A 20314-nucleotide genomic window follows, 5' to 3' on the forward strand; every position below is an offset into this window, starting at 1 on the left:
CAAACCAAGGTCAGCTTCTCAATCACACTTTCGCTACCATATCACACCACCTCACTTGTGGTTAAATTACAGAACATACATGAACATCATGCCTTAAGCTGTGTTTAAACATGCAAACTATATTACAACAGTTAAATACTGTAAGGAGATGCACTTTAAACTGCATTATAATGGAAAACTTGTCGTGGAACAATTTTTCATACGAACTGACTGAACTTATGATTAATTATACATACATAAATCTACACAGTAACACTAAAACTAGATTATTTAGCTGCAACTCACCAACTGGGTAAATCAAGTCATATAATTGGGCATTAAACTATATAAGGCACACAAAATTTATACAGAGTTATCAGGCATAGAATACTACTGTCATCAAGCACTATTAAAAGAGGAGGGACAACACATTCTAATGTAAGCATGAGGGGGTTTCCATAATAAAGCCTATAAAAAAAAATCCTGTACCTAAGAAATGATGAGAAGATTCCTTTTCCCTCTCAGGTCTGTCCTCACTTGTCTTAGTGTTTAAGTGAGCCTTGGTTGAGATAGAGTTCTGTCGACCTGAAGAGCAAGACCGCCACCATACGTTAGTCAGCTGCCAGATGCCAGAGGTTAGTAATAATCATCTAACTTTAAAAACCAGAGATAAAGAACCCTTATGGCATACTGTACTTCATTCTCTCGTGATGGGTCTAGCTTTGTAAATTTCGGCTCATGATCCCTGGTTGTCTGACTTGGTTAAATGTTCTGACTTGTCATTAGCACGAATTTACTATCGACCAAGAAAGTCCTCATTACTCCCCTTTATTTCTGAAATAAATAACTGAACTGTGTGGGGACAAAATATAGTATTTTAACTAAACAAGAAGAAAATTTTTTATCAGAACATTCAACAATGTCACTACTCATTACTAATATCTGAAAGTATAAAAGGACACCCGCCTACAGTACTACAAATTCAAACCTCAATAAACAAAAGGCATTAAATGACCCAGCAATAAAACATTCTCCCAAACAAGCACAAGAGTACAGTACTGTACAATGATTGCCCTATCTCAGTTTCTAGACTTCTACGAACTAAAGAAAGAAAACTATGAAGAAGGAAAGCCAGCATTTTACAACAGTACTGCAATGAGGAACAACATTTTCAGCTAGTGAGAGCTAAATAAATTAGCTTGGTGGTCTGGTTAAACTACATAATATAATAATATAATAATAATAATACGTAATAATAATAACAATAATAATAATACTACCAATAATAATAATACAGTAATAATAATGACAATAATAATAATAATAGTAATAATAATAATAATTAATAAAAATAATAATAATAATAACAATAATAATAATAATAACAATAACAATAATAATAATATGTAAGTGTATGTGATTTTAATAAAACCCTATACAAGCCTGAAATTAGTCTAAATGAATTTTGTAAAATGTGAAGCACATGCTATATTTCAAGTACAGCAAGCACTTTTTTTTCTGACAACATACTGTATTACAAAGTAAACTGATGATGTTATATTTGTTTAGTACAAACCATTAGTATATGTTTGCCTAAGTCTATGAGCAGCAGCTCCTCAGATACATTCCAAAAGGAATCCTTTGGGAGAGTTCTCTTGTGGTCATAGCAGTAGTCAAGTCATTCCCTGCGAGTCCACCATGTAACCAACGTCTTGTTGTCACTGCTTGGGGAATTGTTAAATCTAAGCTCTTAATTCTCCATTTTTATGATTCGACTTTTTTTTCCATTGGAGTTTCAGTATATGTGTATATATATATATATATATATATATATATATATATATATATATATATATATATATATATATATATATATATATATATATATATATATATATATATATATATATATATATATATATATATATATATATCACTTAATGGTTTCTGCACAATACAGGCAGTCCCCAGTTATCGGCGGCCTCAGTTACTGACGATTCGGTTTTATGGCAATTGTATAATGACGATAACTGTCTTTTTGACACCGATCTCCAGTTATCGGCGCTGACCCCCGGTTATCAGCGCCAATAATCAGGGGATCAGTGCTATTATCACCAATTTTCGGTTATCATCGCGTCGTCAGGAACGGAGCCCCTGCCGAACCGGGGACTGCCTGTACAGTACTTCCAGAGTCCTTGAATATCAGTGGAAGATCAGTACCTTGCCTCTATCATGCTGGACTATGTAAATACAACTGTTTCCTAAGAATAACAGTAGTTTATTGTTAACAACTTCTCTCCATTTAAATATACCTATCAATTTTGTGAATTATATTTTATTTTATTATAACTAAATTTGACAGCTTCATTTTAATATATTTGAATTACATGTTTCATTAAAATTCTATATTTATCCATTTCATTATGGAATACAAAGTAATATTATAATTAATGTACACCTTTCCAGTTTTAGTAAGTGTCAGCATTTTTGTGAAGTTCAGTGATCTTTCAATTCAATTACAGGACTCTGCAGTTTTGTTGTTTTAAGTTTCTGTGCGTAACTTTTTAATTTTAGATGTCCCAGAAGTTCAATGCAGATTAATATTTCTATTACATACTTATACTTATTTTTTTATGTTACTGATTTGCCATTAATCTTCGTAATGTAACATTCATAAATTGTTCTACTAATGATGCCTAATAATTTTGTGATTCCATCATTCTATTATACATCACACTTTTCGTACAACGAATTCAATAGCTTGCTGTGTAAGAATGAGGTATATGCTCTAATATTTCATTTGAATTCACAGGTACCTTGAGGCTGCCATTAAACATCCCACAGTTGTTAAAGTTCCTCATTTCCTACTTTTGAGCTGTTGGAGAATATACCAAATGAAGTAACTCCTACTTTCCGCATGAACTGGTTGATATATGTCTGCTTATTCTAATGTTCTTGCTATAAGTATTTGGCTCTGAGTGTACCTGTGGCTCTGAACACTGACGCAATGTCTCTGGAGGTGCCCACACTTCTTGCTCATTGGCTGCTGGTCTTTCCTTGTTGCTGATAGTGGGCCATTGTTAGCTAAGAGTCTGGACTTCTCCTATTGGATGCTTAAGCAAGGAATACTGAAGATCCTGTTTTATATCTACTGGAAGGCATGAAGATTATCACTTCTTTGCAATTACAGGTACTCTGGGAAGGCATGTCTGAATCACAAACATCTCAGTTGCTTTAAGGACCTGGAGGTGAAGAGATGTACCCACTCTTCTGGTCGTGCCCACCATAAAGATTTCAATCTGTTATCATCTGTACATCAATGGTCTTTCAACACACTCTTATCCAACTGCATAAAGAATTTTATCATTTTAGTTGTCAGACCATATTCCATTTCCTCATGAACACAGCACTATGTTTTCGAGTCTTATAGCTAAACTAAAAATGTCTGGTCACACTCTTGACCTCTTGTTAAGAAAAAGATTCCTCAAAGCCCTGGTTCAGTCACTCACCCTTACAACATGAAGTCCATCCCACTTACATAGTTACTAAAGCAAAAGTAAACTGATGAGTTGCATTAAAAAATAAGATTTTAAAAATATAATCTATTTTTATTATAAACCCATGAGTTTACTATATAATTTGACTGATCTCACACCTCATTTAGTAAGTTTGGACAATACAGGGAAAGTCTTAACTGCTGCTACCACCACTAAAAGTGCTAACCAGAGGGGCATCTGATGGTTGAAGGGTGTGCTTTTCTTTCCGAGTGACTGAGGAACTGCTAACTGCCGGATTAGCCAGATTTAAAACTGAAGGGTTTGTATTAAAAATAAATTCTTATTTTAAAAACCATCTGACTGTTTCCAAATTATTTTGATTTTTCAAAAAGAAACTGTTCGCAAAACTTCCATTACTCTTAAAAGTTGTTAAGTGTTTCAAACATAATACTGTATACAAATCCTTAAATGTCTCACAATGGAGCTTGAAATTTAAGTTTTAATGGGAATCTGAGTCAAGCAAAATCTTGAAACAACAAACACTTACTGCCGCACTGTTTACAGCTTCACCATGAAGAAAAACCATTTAATCATGAACATGTATACACAGTATTACTTACTAACCAAATTTACTCATTTGAACTGCCACAAGAGATATCGTCACAAATACTTCCATAAGTAATATACGACTACCAAATTCATCCTTAACATCTGCTAATAACAACAAGGACTGTGAATGTAAGCCTGCCATAGTAGAAGTAGTCAATCACCCTACATTGTATCAAACAATAACATGAGTGACCTACTGATCTATGAAAAGGAAGGCGTAAGGACATTTATGTGCTTGGTTACTTGGAATTAAGTAGAGGATGATACAAACTTTTCAAAGTTTGACTCAGACATACATATAATATAATAACATGAAGCATCCAGACAATATGTAAGTTCAGATCTCATGAAAATTATATAAAAGGTCCTGTGCTCCAGAATGTAATAGGACATAGGAGCAAGCTGCAGTAACCCTCAGTATAGGGCATGTATTCATTCTGTTGGTAAGGTTCTCACTTGCAATTATAAATGATGTTCTATCAGAGTAAACGTAACACAAAAACCTCACATCTCCTGAACACTGAACAGTTCTGATATTGAGAGGTATGGAACAATACTTGATCTAGTGGTAAGTTTCAACAAATGGTCTCACAAAGCATTAAACACCTATGCCCTTACACATCTTTGGTCTCACCAAGCATTAAATACCTATGCCCTTACACAGCTTGCCATCATCTAAAACCCCTTCGGGGATTAAGAACATATTTTCCGTCCACTTTCTTTTAGATATTGGCTAGATAACAGCATTGGGTGCATCATTTTATAAGACTTCACAAAAAAAAGGTGGTAAACCCAAAGCAAGAGAAGAACAGTGCCAAAGTTTCCTGTGGTGAACTCACAACTCTCCACGCATCAAACACTGTAGTAACAGATCAACTTTCTTGGGCTTCAACAAGAAACAGCATCTTTATGGGACAATACCATTCTGGGTATAACACACCATCAGAGTAGAAATGTGACCACGTGACCTCATATCATTTTATAAAAACAATACTGGTATTCAAAGTGCATTACAATTTTGTGTGCTGTAGTATCGAAGTATTTTGTGCTAGCTACTACCCTGAAATATCTCTGGATTGTTTGTTTATTCATACTGGACACTACAAGATAAAAACCTATGCAATTGGTCTGAATACACTGCCATCAAGGGCAGTTGGTCTGAATATACTGCCATCAAGTAAAGAAACTTTTGGGTAACTCTGGGATCAGAAGAGAAAACTTGGAAACAGAAAAGTCATAAGTACCCTCCACTTATGCAGATAATACTATTGTAGAACTACATGAATTAGGGACAAAAACAGTTTCATATACAAATAAATGCGGCCATGCAACACTTACGTGTTCCGACAGGTGTACTTTCACTTGTTGTCGTTGTAGTGTCAGGAACTTCTCCATTATACCTAACCTTAGCAGCTTTGCTTGATCCATCCTCCCCACCTGCTGGGGGTCCTCCTCCCCCGCTGCCATGACCAGCACTAGATTCTATCTTCCTAACTGGTGTATGAGGTGCTTCACCTTCAGTACCGTCCTGCTGGTGATATTTAAAAAGTCTGTGAAAAACTCATGCCTACTTCAACATCAAGAGTCTCTGAACATTTTCATTTAATTCTATGCTTCAGTGATATACCTATTACAAACCTTTTCTACCAAGCTGCTTAGCATAGATGTTTGTCAATCTCTCCAATTAAATGACTGTAACTTCTTTACTGCATAAAGCAGTGTGTGTAAATAATTTCTTATCTGGTTTTGGAACTTGACTCATACTTGATCATCACAAACATTATGCTGAATACTTTTATTTACTTAAGGAGCAAGTAGATTTCTCTATAAACTGCCACCATAATTGTGTATATATATATATATATATATATATATATATATATATATATATATATATATATATATATATATATATATATATATATATATATATATGTGTGTGTGTGATATATATATATGTGTGTCTGTGTGTGTGTGTATATATGATATGTATATATATATATATATATATATATATATATATATATATATATATATATATATATATATATATATATATATATATATATATATATATATATATATATATATATATATATATATATATATATATATAAAACTAAGACTTTCTATTAAACACCCATTTTAAAAGATAAATATGCAACAAAAGTCAAGTATTACATACAAACCTATCAATCATATATATATAATTATATTTGTGTCCCATATTCTGATATTTACCAAATTTTTGCCTGTTAGACAGAAGATGGTAGTTTTACTAAGCATGTACCATCAGGATCCTCAGGTGGAAAAGGAGCTACCTGAATTGGCTCGTACACATGCATTGAAAGACTCCTAAGAATGAGAGAGATATCCTGTTAGGAAATCTGATAAACCCACAAAGAACTTCTTTCTCAAAATTGCTGAATCAGCTTTTTCAGATGCACTGAACAAATCACGTTAAGCTCATGAAGTTAAAAACCTGTGAGAGGGCAGACCCATGTTCCCTGATGGCAGAGATGGACTATTTGTGTATCAATATAAGAACAGCAGCAACTTTGCAATTGAGGACCAATGGAACTGACAAGCACAACCCCCCTTCCACTGTAACAATTATTGAACAAGTTCCACTGTTGGATCACCCCCAGGCATGAAGGTGAAAGGTGTCCAGATTGTTGTGGAATCTGTGAGTGCAGCTGTTTGGAGAAATTCTTCAAAATTGGGAAACTTTGGGAGTGTCCACCACCCACCAGAGATAGCAATTCAATAAATCACTCTGCTGTGGCCAAATGGAAGCTAACAGAATCATCCTTGGGTTGTCAAAGGCACTGTACTTCTCTGGTACCTACCTGATGAGGTTGAACAGATGAAAAGCATGAGCACTGATGTCATCACAAAAATATACTACAGTACCATATATTATTGTCTATGCTGCTTTCAATAAGGAGACAGTCTCAGTCAAAGAATGACAAAAATGCCTCCAAGGCTTTGTTACGTATACAGTGAATGTATGCAAATCTCAATGCAAAATCACAGCAATAGTAAAGCCAACCAGTCAAAGTGCAAATAAGCCACTAGAACACAAAACACGAAAAATACCATCACAAATCACCAATACACTGAAACAAATGAATACAGTACAACCAAAAAGTGAATAAAATCTCTTCCCCACCTACAACATTTGTGACCTATAGAAACCTTTGTATATGACAAATTAAATAAATAACTAAGAGGCATTTGACTGACAGAGCTTTGCTACTAAGTACATTAAGCAAAGAGCTCTTTATGATGGTCAGCCATGAGAAAGTAGAGCAGCACCACCAGCTCAAACTCCAACACAAATCACTACTCTCATTTTATTGTCACAAGCTAGTGACAAGGATTATAACTTGTGCTTTACTGCACCTTTACTGTGCTGATGTCTACCAAGAGCTTTAACCCAGCCCTTCCAGAGAAACCTTGCTAAAATGCATGGAAAGCCATATATTTGAAACTAAGGTTGACAATCATCCTTCAGCATGAACCAGGGAAAAGTGCTATTGACTATGTGATACAGCACTCATTCCACTTTAAAAAGTAAAGGTCCTATTCACAAGGTGGAGAAAAAATGTGCCCTTTAGTCTATTAGCCATAAAAGCAAAGGCTCATAAACATAGTCTGTTACAATGATGGATGCATTCCCTCTGTGATATCTGATATAAAGTTTTCTGGCACTGGGAGCTGAGACAGCTGCTAACATACCCAAAGTGCACAGAGCCACAGTTCTTTTGACACACTGTATTTATTAAAAACTTCATCTGTAGGTTTACTTGACCAGCTGTAAAGCTAAAAATAATGCTATCTATTTATACTAATTCTGTGAGTAATCAAATCTGAGAGTCCAAAGCCTGCAAGTCTCAGGATTAACTGTGTATGGTTTAGTTAAATAAGAACTACATGTACATATACACTAAGGCCCTGGTAGTGGTAGAAATGGGGTTATAGGGTAAAAGATCAACCACAATATGGGCAGTAAAAGATGTAATTGTTGCAATAATAAAAAAAAAAAAGAATAACACTTTCTACAAATATATAAAAACAAATACCCTACCCAGAGATACTGAATTGTCAATGCTACAATGTTAAGCCCAGAAAAACACAGCAAAAAAGATAAACAGAGGGCGAAATTAAAGCCAGGCGCCTAAACTCCCCCAAAACAACCAGATGACAAACACTGTACTGTTTGCCCAATAAAGCAAATACAGTAAAACAGTGCAAAAAAAAAGGTGATAAATTCTCAATGTGACAAAAGATTACTACAATTACTCACACTTATTTGCACCTTATAAAGAAAGTGATGCAAAGATGCAGCCAGAGAGTGGATAGTACATGCTAAATACAGAAATCCTTGTATCACTTACTGAATGCTCTACAGTGGAGAATTGCTAAGCAAGTCAAGATTAATGAAGGAAATGAAAAATCAGTTTGTGATAAGGCTGGAATAGTAACTCATTGCAAAGCAGACAGAGCTTTTAACAGCAATGAAGTTTTATAAATAATGAGGTTTGTGACTGAGATGTATGCAAAGGATCCCAGTAGTGCTTGCAAAGCAAGAATATCTTTTCTCATCAGAAATACAAATGTCTGGTGAACTTGGGAATTTTTTTTTACCTGAATACAGGCACATATAAGATTAATGTGTATGATTAAACAGATTTTCCTTTCTATGACTACAATTTACATAACTACACTACATACAAATTATAGTTCTAATCCTTCGGGCCAGCCCTAGGAGAGCTGTTAGTCAGCTCAGTGGTCTGGTTAAACTAAGGCATACTTAACTTTTTATAGTTCCATTTTAATTGTAACAAAAAATGCATGTAGAGCAGGAGTGACCTTTGCTTCTAATATGGCTTAATCGGTCTTAAATATATGAAATTTTTAGAATCTTGAGGTAAGTTATACATCTTTTAAAGTATGAACTTCCCATCACTGCTACAACTTTGTAATTTTCTCAATCATTCACTAAATAAAGTTTGACTTACATTTCATCAAGTTAGCCTATATCTCACTAAGAATATAAATGCCAGGTTACATAGGCCTGACGTATTTTTCCTTAAAATCATCATCAACAAAAGACTCTAGTTCACTGCCTTCAACCATAGCTCTGTAGGATGAAGCAATTATACATAACCATCATACAACTTACATCTGTCTCCTCATCGTCCTGGAAGATGGCTAACTGTTGTGCTCTCTTTTCTTGTTCACTCTGGTACTTGATAGGGTTGACAAGGGCTTCAGCAAAGTCGCTTAGGCCATGTGGCACATAATCACCAACCTGTAATGAGGTTAACAGTAAACATAAACTTTGCATAAGAGAAGTTTTTTATAAATAAATGTATAACCATTGCTTATTATTCTAAAAATAAATTTTCCTTGGTTAGTACAAGCAATTTCTTTACGCAGTAGTTCTATGCTCTAGTTCACATAGATAGAGAGTGGCTTTCAGATATCAGATACTGAATGCACAGAGAGAGAGAGAGAGAGAGAGATATCACACATATCACCTATTTGTTATTTACTTCTCATCCTAGTTACTTTAAATAAACTACATGAATTGTCTGCACTGCTTGTTGCATAAAGGCATTGAAGAAATCTCAACCACAAGTCAAATATTGGCAACAGTGCCTCATAACTTTTCCAAATACAGAATAACTCTGGTCCTCAACCGCATCAGAACTCGACATAATTGGATTTCGACGTGAAATTTTGAGTAAATTTTGCATCGGAGCTCGAACAACAAACGGGAATCCAACTTGATGGATCATATGATGTTTGTAAACAAGTGTTTTGGTCAGCTGCCGCTAGTTGGCATTGTTCCCACGTGTTGTTTGAAGCCTGCTTTGTTGAAAGATATTTTAAAGTAATTTTGTTTATACTATTCCAGTAGACTGAATAATTTACCATAAATTATTACTGAATGTAAACAACGTTTATGTATTATCACAACAGGCCACCAGGATGGCGTTTTGGTTTGTTTATATCCGCTCATGCCACAAGCTGCTGATGTAACTTAGGCAATTTTACTTAAGTTTGTGATAATAGACATAATTTGGCTTATTTTTAATATTTTATTAATTTACTGTAATAACTAGGCTTGTTTTAAAATGTTTTATCATATTAGCAGCAGTTTTTGTGGCTATCCGTTACAGTACATACTGGTACCTAACCTAGCCTAGGCTATGGCACTCGGTCAACCATTGGTAATATAGCTGCATAGACGCAAACCAGTTTTTTGGATACAGTATACATTTAAAAATGAAAAAAAAAAGCGTCTAATACGGTAAGTTATTTAAATCTGAACTTATTAAATTGTAATGTAATTTATGTGTATTGTTTTGTATAAAAAGGCAAGTTTAGGGTAATGACTACTGTAGTGGTCAAGAACATACTAATCCATTTTCAGTTGTTTCTTAGGGAAAAATTGATTCAGATCTCGACTGAACCGCATCTCGACACCATCTCTGGATCGGCTTAGTGTTGAGGACCGTGGTTCTACTGTACATACTTATGAAATGAGGAAAAAATAGCTTAACTGAATGTTTACTATATTACGTCCATTCTTTACAAGTCTACTTTGAAGGTTTTCATCATCAACTAACTCTTTTAATCTACAAATGGCTTACCTTTACATGAACAAACAGGGTTGAAAGACCCAATGGCTGCCCGGCTTCATTTCTTAGTGTTATGTGTTTATATCCAGGTCTAAGGCCAACAATTGGAAGAACACGATTACCCAGGGATACTCTACCTCCTTCTTCATATGCTACGATTCTTATTGTTGCTAATTCAGGTAATACCACCTGCAATAAAAGTTATGTATTTTAAATCATATAAATAAATATCCACAGATATACAAATATATTAAGCTTTGTTAGATAAAGAGACCCCAAAATATCAGGATTTGCTAAATAAGAGATCCCTATTCTTAATTACAGTATATCAATATCTAAACATTTAAAACTTAACAAGAATTATGTTAGATTCATTACCATCATTTGTGAATAGAGCAAAAGTAACGCATTACAGTAGGCTATGACATCAACATACAGAATAAATTTCATCGTAAATTTCCGCTTTGTGCAAAAATTGCTTCCTTTACACTCTCCTTGTTTCATAAATGTCGATGCAAGTTTAATGCCCAACACATGTAAACCCAAGTGTAAGTATCCATTTACTACATACAGATCTGTTTGTGATTTTTCAACATTTAATATGAGGCTACTACTTTCAGCTTTAAGAAACGTGTCCTATGTGAATCAGTTTTTACACCTTTGTCTTTGCATAAAAATTTAGTAAATTCATCAATTTTACATTTTTTACATAGCCACACACAGAGTACAGTATAATATCTTACACTGACAATTTTTAAATTTCTCACAAAAGTACATGAACAGCTTAGGACCCAATTTCAAATTATTAAAAAAATTTATTTACTCATATTTTAATCATTCTGTGAAAATACACTTCTGCAATGAAGGCTGTCAATTCAAACTTCGACATATTTTTATTACAGTACTGACAAATATAAAGAGTATACTGTACGTGAATTAACACTGCCACTTTTAATAAGAATTTAAGGATAATTTGTATATTTACTACCAGACATAATATCTTTTCACCCAGCCAAAACCTACCAGTGCTAGAGCAACAGTTGCTAGTAAATTAGACAATAATATAGCATTTACAAGAGATAGCAATATACTAACAGTTTCAATAAATTCCATTGCACCAATAGGTTTTACAAACTAATTACCTTTTTAAAAACGAACGACTCTTCATCCCAAACAGGATTCAAACAATTGTTAGGGACAGTTTTAGTTCGAAAACGTTTACGGACAGTATCTGCAGGAAGACCATACATTTCCACCTCTACGTAACACCCAGCACGTTTATCTGATAGAAACTGGCCTGAAATTACCTGAAGTGTAACAATGGATTAGTATTTAAAAAAATAAAAACAGGGTCTGACAGATATCCACGAATTAAATAAGAAAAAAATGCCATTCAAACTGCTGATGCAGTTATGATTACTCTCTCCAACATTTTTGTGAATACCACTGACTAAAATTTACCCCAATTCTTATCAAAGAAATACAATACAGTAAAATGTATAATTATATACTGTATATGTAATGCTACAGTAGTATATGCACAAAAGTTTTCCGAAATACTAAGTAAAATTAATCTTTAATGCAAAACCATAACTTATAACCATCTCATTTGTAATGAAAAGTTCCTCAAACAAGCCTTCACCAAAAGAAGAAAACAAACTCAGTCTCAATGTGAATGCAGCACCTGCACAATGTGGCATGATGGGTCTCAGCTTTCCTATTTATTCTTCATCTGGCAAGTCTTTGATAACCAGAATGTGGGGCAGAGAGGAGGGATAGTAAGTTGAATTTACTGGTTTGTATTTAAAGCCAACTTTACTTTGTATTTTTAAAACAATCTGTATTTTTTAATGATGGACTCATCGTTATTGCCAAATCTCATTTTTGGTGGAGAGGATATGATTTAATAAATCCCCACACACACTAGGCTGAGATCAGGACCTAACTGGTGCCAAAGATAACATTCTGTATAGTGTTAGATATTCTTATAAACTACTTGTACTCTGTTTATAGCATCCACAACAGTAGTAAATAATAGGTCCATAGCTTAAATGGTTCCTACCTCATGAACATAAACCATGTGGTTAATATATGGCAAGGAAACAGAAGACTATATTACAGTACAAGGCTTTCATTATGGAGAGTAGGAGAGAAAAGTTGGAGAAAGTTAATGATTGCTCCACCTGCATATGATTCTCTCTAGCAGATGGGATTGCTTGTCCTGCTGCTACTACTGGCCCCAGAGAGTAGTCCAGACAATTATGAATCATATCCAGCTGGTAAGTAAAAAATGCACCGACGTTTCTTTGGCGAAATCAAGTTTTAGTTTCTTTGGCGAAATCAAGTTTTAAACTCCCCAGATGCAGTCAAGTTAAGGTCGTCAGCAGTGCCTCTGGAAAGCGCTGCCAGATGCACAATCCACGACTAACCTTAACCTTAAATAAAATAAAAACTGCTGAGGCTAGAGGGCTGCAATTTGATATGTTTGATGATTGGAGGGTGGATGATCAACATACCAATTTGCAGCCCTCTAGCCTCAGTAGTTTTTAAGATCTGAGGGCAGGCAGAAAAAGTGCAGACAGAGAAAGTGCGGACAGACAGACAAAGCCATCTCAATAGTTTTCTTTTACAGAAAACTAAAAATAAGTAAAAGCCTGCCATTATTAATGAACTGATATCCACACTGCATCTAAAAAGTACCAATGCAGATAAGGTTCTCACTTCAAAAGTATAGTCAGAGGCTTTGCTATCCTTGAACAATCTCATATACTCAAATTAATACTCATCTGAGCTATCATGTGGATAGAAAACTTTCCTTGCACTTTCTCAATATTCCTTTGTCCTCTGAAGCTACTGTCACAGGGCCCTAACTGGGCAAATGAGGCCATCACTATCTTGGGCATGGTTTTTAAATGAAGAAATAGTCACCAATCCCACCTTTTTGAGTGTTCAATTCTAAGGATTCCTAGTGTCCTACTCAGAATGCAAATCTCAATAGTAAATGCATATAAAGATTATCCAGGAAACTACACTACCTGTAGAAAGTGATGAGCTAACCTCATAAACCTGAGTAGCCTACTGATTTTATGACCTATTGTCAAAGGAACTTTACATGAGTACATGATGATGTTAAAATACTAGGAAATCTCATATTGTTGGTACTACAAACCAATGAAAAAAAGCAATGTCATTATTGAATGCCAGCACTCAAAAATGACTCATGCATCTGCTGAGACTTCCTTGTACAGTGCACTGTAAGCATTACTTGAGGTTCCTTGCAGCTCCCCTTCGGCTCCTAGCTGCAACCCCTTTTCATTCCTTTTACTATACCTCAGTTCACATTCTCTTTCTTTCATCTTACATTCCCACCCTCTCCTAAAAATTCTTTCAACATTATTTTCAGTACTTAATGACCTCATAAGTCACAGCAATTGGTCTCTGGCCTAATTTTATATTCCAATTCCAATCAGCTGAGACTTGTCTAATTGAAGAAGGCTTGTCTGATGAACATTTCAAGACCAATGAATTGGCTATAAGTTTTGGGTTTGAAATCAGCAAAGTGAGTTTCCCAACTTTCAATCATGATAAGAGAACCTAACCAAGTTGTTATCCATAAAGAGCATATTTATGAATGACTATAATAGGAGAAATCATCTGTATAACTTCTAATAAGACTTACCCTAACAGACACTGTGCCAGCTATGATACCATCCACAGTTGATTCTGCAAATGGATCAAACTTTCTATCCGGTCTCCTCATGAAGTCTGGCTTCAAAAGATAGCCTGATCTGTTATTGTACTCGAAGATACCTAGATTTAGTTGCATTGCCAGATCTGAAATGCCACAATTAATTTTATGAGATCAGTCAAATTACTTAAATTTATACTACTGTAGAACTACTTTATGATGAGCTGGAATACACTAGATGTACTGTCTATAACTCTGTACTATATGCTGAAACAATTTTAAAGTACAGAACACTACAAAACTTATAATAATTTCAATCTTTAGCACCAAGGTATTTACCATAAAAAGTAAGACAGTTTTGATGAATAAATACAGAGCAAAAAATAGTGTACCAATGATTGCCCAATTTGTTTCACGAAATAACTCAATCTATTTTCAGTTGAATGTCTCTCAAGATGTGAAATTTTTCCCTGCGTCTGTTTTTCCTGGGTTCTGTATCCTTCCTCGTTTCAATAGTTGGTGTACTGGTTTTCTCAGAGTTAGTGCTCACTTCCTTTTTCTAACATTTGGTCTCTACATTTAGTCATTAGATAGAGCCATTTATTGCCCTGTCATTGGTCTCTTAATACTTAACTGCTTAACGCAATCTCTGGTTCTTAACGTATTTTCTTTCTCATCAAATTTCACATTTTTCCACATTATCTTTTAAGTGTGACAAAATGCAATTTGCTTGCATTTACATATATTTATCCTTAAGGCATAAAAACATGAGATGTAGAAAATTATCCCTAATTCATTTAAGTTCCAATTGCATTCCTAATAACTTGCTTAAAGAAAACTTAAAATGTATGCAAAAGTATTATGCTTTTCAAGTTCTTTGGCAAAATATGCTCTGCACTGTCAACTGGCAGCTACCTCAAGAAAAATAATAGCAATCTTAGTCTCATGTTATCTATTCTCAAAATCCTCCTCTTAGGTGTTTAGTAACATTTCATTCAGAATGAATATGAAACACTTGAAAAAATAACTAATGTTATAGTACCACTGAACATTCAAACTGCCATTCATTGTTTCTTTCACAAGAGAAATAATGATATATTATCTGCTTAAACTACTACTGGCTACTTATCCATGCCAATTAACTCATACTGAAATGACACAACAAAAAAATTCTAGTTTCTCATCCTTTTACCTAAAGTCTGGTAATTGAGCGCCACAAGCTGACACCCAGCATTCCAGAACTGATGTGGCAAGAAGTTTGAAGAGTCAACTCTAGTTCCTCGAGGATAAACTCTAGACAACTGCCTTTTGTTATAATTGACGAATTCCATTGGGCTTTCTTTCAGTAAATTGCTGGCATGTGTTTCCACAAATGAAGACATCTCGTAACCCCGGTTTCGTTCTGTGGAAGAGTAATTCAGACACTGAAGATGACAGGCTTAATGAATTAACATCAATGGAAAAATGAGCTTTTTAAACAAATGACTAATTACATTAAATTTTACAGTATTTACTAATATTTGATCATTTTATGGATATGAACATTTAAGTGATTTTCTAAACTTGAACTGCTTAAAACATATACAGTGAGACACTGAACTACTATGTAATATCAATAAAAATACTGAATAGTAATATTATTATTATTAAAATATTTTAATAAGGATGGAAAGGGATTTAGTCATCATAACGTTTATAATGGAAACAAGTAATTTAAATGTAAACTTTATATTCATCTATCTGACATGGTATGCTAAAGATATACGCTTGCATTTACAAGTGCTTGCTATACACGTGAACAAAAGAAACAAATACAAAATACTTAATTAGCAACAAAGCCTTCATCATGTATTGAAGAAAACATGAGGAGAATCAGGGTCTGCTACAATATAAAGAAAAATCTTCTCGAATAAACCTCAAAAGTTCCTGATCGTCTACGACCATAAGAATGATAACAAACGTTTGTGAGAAATATATATCTATGTGAGGTGAACTAGAATAACAAGCTACTGTGTATTACATTCTATAATACAGGATATATTTCCAACCATATCAACAAACTGTATGTATGAAAACAATGTAGTACAACTCAGCATAACATTTCATTGGGCTAAATCGCTATCACATAAGCAACAAGCAGTCAATGTACAGCTGAATAAGATAAGAAAACAGTCATGACAACTACCATAAGGATCTGCCTCTACAGAAAGGCCTCTCAGGAGATCTTTTCATTACTTCACCTCACACATTATCATAAATTCAATTATGTAAATTTAATTGATGCCAAATGTATCTTTACCAAGGCTACATCTGAATATTACCCATTTCTTGAAGAAATTCTACTGTATGACTGGAAAAAAACAATCCACAGTAAGAAGAATTGAATACCAACTTTCACATCAATTACAGATACAGCAACATAATTCATTCACCACAAAAAAATTCTTCAAGGAAGCTAAAATTCTTGAGACATTTAGCTGGTCAAACTTCTGATTTTTGAGTTGCGAAATGATGAATAGAACAGAGTAATTGACAAAAGAGACAAAAATGCCTCCGGTCTAAAACTCACTTTCTGAGTTCTCAAATGAATGGAAGTGAACGGGTTGTACATAGTTGACTAGAGCGGATATCTCAGCTCCTGCTTCCTCCTCTGCCTCTGTACCTGTCTGATGAGAGATAAAAGCAAGAAGATGTAAATAACAGTCATAAGAATGTACACAAGGAGAAACAACGGCAAAACCAGCTAATTATCTCTACCAGCCTCCTTTTCAAATTACTGTAGTTCCACAATAAGGCTGGAAGGGAAACTGTTGGTCAATCAAAAGCCAATAAAAGTATTGGTAGGGCAGTACATATTGATTCCAGGAACCCCCATTCCAAAGTTCATGGTGTCTCTTATTCAAAATGGCATAGTGGGGATATCTGCATATAACCTAACCTCATCCTTCTATATACAGTAATTTATCTCTAGATTGCTTATAATACCTCAAACAATGTAAATGCTATGTAATTAGTTTTTATAATGTATTGTTTTGGGAAAATGGAAAGAAAATTACAAGGTTACATTTTCTATCTTTTTTAAACCTTCAACATTTAACAATTACTATTGTTTAATGATCTGAAATTAAAAGGTCAATTACCAAAATATATTTAATTTGGCTGACAAACAACACAAATCTGTCATAACGGTACAGTGTTGGATACATGATATGACAGACCATATCTTTTAGGATGCTATTTTAAAAATGATGGCAGTTTCTTATCCTATGGACTAAATGCTATGTAAATAGTTTTACCACATTGTTTTGGAGAAAATACATAAGAAAATACCAACAATGTAACATTTTCTATCTTTTTTTTTAAATCTCCAACACTTAAAAATTTGCTTACATAAGTACACTGCTTGCATTTTGTTTTTGCCTTTTAGAAAGTGGCTATTGTTTCCAGGTGCATATCTATCTACAATTGCTGAGTACCAGCTTGTTCAAGCAAGCTGCCAAAATCTGTAATACTATATCTGCACATATTGTTTTAATTTAAGTATCCTCCGCTCTATTCTATAACCTTAATAACTAAATTTTATTTTAAAAATTTTTATAATGGCATTTAATATTCACAGGAAGTTTAAATTTCAAGACTCCTTTTCCATTTCTACCACTCTTTAGTACTTAGGTATCAATGACAAATACTGGGCTTTGTTCAAAGAAGTTTAGGTATTATATATGGGACATACTGTAATCATAAATTTCCACCTATCCTCCCCAGGTGATGCTCAAGAAAACCACAGATTTACATGGGTTCCTCTCAAGACTTCTGATTACTGTGCTGATCGCTGGTGGTTCTGGTATAACATCCACCAGATTTCCTGTATACTAACTGCTACTTTTATATGTCCATTCTGATTATAAGTTGTCGTACGGGATGGGATGAGAATAGAACCTTATTTTTCAAGCTTAAAAACTGTGATGTTCTCACTAGTGATTAATAACATTAGGTTTCTATGTAAATTACACTGCGATATTTATTACATGGTTTGCAAAACTCCTGCATATATTCAGTTTAAGGTTGTTGGCATTTTTTTTATATTTTGTTTGCGTGCAAAATAAAATTTACAATATTTAAGTAACAGTTTCACACGAATCCAACCAGATCCTCCACAGATATGCCACACAGCAAATACAAGAACAATCCTGAATATAATAACAGAAAGTACTTACTGTAGTTGGATGTTCTCGACGATGTTCCTCTGGTGTTAAAGGACCATCTTCTTCTTCTTCTGAGCTGGAGCTAACATCTTCATCTGGTCCTCCATCAGGTATTTCCCCTATTAAGGTAAAGAATTAAACAAAATTGGATAAATACTTGACACTAATCGATATTAATTAATATGGAAATATCCATGCATAAAAATTTTCAGTATCTAACTTATATTTTCATAATTATAGTAATAATGCATACACAATATATATACTGTATATATATAATATATATATATATATATATATATATATATATATATATATATATATATATATATATATATATATATACATATATACAGACAGTCCCCGGTTAATGGCGGGCTCGGTTAATGGCGATCTGGTTTTATGGGGCTTGTCTAGCGACGAAAATCGGCAATTTTTAGTGCCGAAAATTGGCGATTTCCGCTTATCGGCGCCGATAATTTGGTGTTGGCACCTATACATACCTAAAAGAGGTGCCGATAACCAAAAATCGGCACTTTTCGGTGCCAATAAGCCCAAAAATCGCTGAAAAAGCGCCGAAATCGACGATTTTCGGTTGTCATCACACCCACAAAATGGAACCCCCGCCGATAACCAAGGACTGCCTGTATATATATATATATATATATATATATATATATATATATATATATATATATATATATATATATAAAACATATATATATATATAAACATTAACTTCACTCATCAGCACTTGCTCATTCTGAAAAATCTACTTGGAAATTCACTGGGGGGCCTCTATTCTACATAATGGATCATCCTTTACAAACAATAATATGCCCTGAACACACATAAAGGTAACAACTAACATACAGTATATCAAATGGGACACTACATTAGAGTTTATAAACAAATTAACCAAGCAGTTAAAAGATTGCCTCACAAATTGTAATATTTGTCGTAAGTTGAGAACCACAACCATAACACAACATACAGAACATTTCTTGAAGGATATAAGTGATTAGGGATAAAACAAAAAGGCTGATTATCGTCAAAACTACTTTCTTTCAAAGGACACTTAAGTGCATAATGGCATACCACAAATCAGAAGACATTTTCTTTAGTTACTCTGCTTAAATCGTGAGTGCAAATGATGAGATGATCTCTGTGCTTCATCCTCAAGAATAAGATTCGTATGATCTAACAGAAAAGTTTGTCTTCTACAGTGTAAATTTTAAGACACCAATGGTAAAGAAAGAAACCAATACATGCTAGATCTACCTTACAGCATTTTGTTTTTCTTCAAAGAAAATTTTGAGTATACAATAGTATAAAAAAAACTCCAAATTCTGTCAGATTTACGTCATTCATTACCATTGGCATCAATCACAGCAGGTACCAAAATTTCAGGCTTCATTTAAGAAAGTGCACCACAATCCAATAACATTTCTTATGCAGTACAGTATTTCCATAAAATATTCTAACTGATATGAATCAGTAAATAACTCATTAACGTACACTACTGACTGACAGCAACACAAGTATGAAAAATTAAAATTTTGCCTTAAAAACCAAACTTATACTTACAAAATTGGGAAAACAATCAAAATTGGAAAGCAGTGCCTTACAGTTATACATTCTATATTACATGTCCAATTTTACTTACAGAAATTAATTTTAACT

General features: G+C 34.0%; 1 protein-coding gene across 1 annotated transcript in view; it reads right to left on the reverse strand.

Annotated features, from left to right (window-relative positions):
- LOC136854573 (1-phosphatidylinositol 4,5-bisphosphate phosphodiesterase classes I and II-like) overlaps nt 1–20314 on the reverse strand; it is a 513384-nt gene that overhangs the window by 53358 nt on the left and 439712 nt on the right. The window contains 9 exon segments of the mRNA XM_067130940.1: nt 469–564; nt 5424–5616; nt 9274–9402; nt 10751–10927; nt 11881–12045; nt 14418–14572; nt 15619–15828; nt 16996–17092; nt 18644–18750. Of these exon segments, the coding sequence (XP_066987041.1) occupies nt 469–564; nt 5424–5616; nt 9274–9402; nt 10751–10927; nt 11881–12045; nt 14418–14572; nt 15619–15828; nt 16996–17092; nt 18644–18750 (1329 nt within the window).

This window comes from Macrobrachium rosenbergii, chromosome 29, assembly GCF_040412425.1.
Source record: "Macrobrachium rosenbergii isolate ZJJX-2024 chromosome 29, ASM4041242v1, whole genome shotgun sequence".
Lineage (NCBI taxonomy): Eukaryota > Metazoa > Arthropoda > Malacostraca > Decapoda > Palaemonidae > Macrobrachium > Macrobrachium rosenbergii.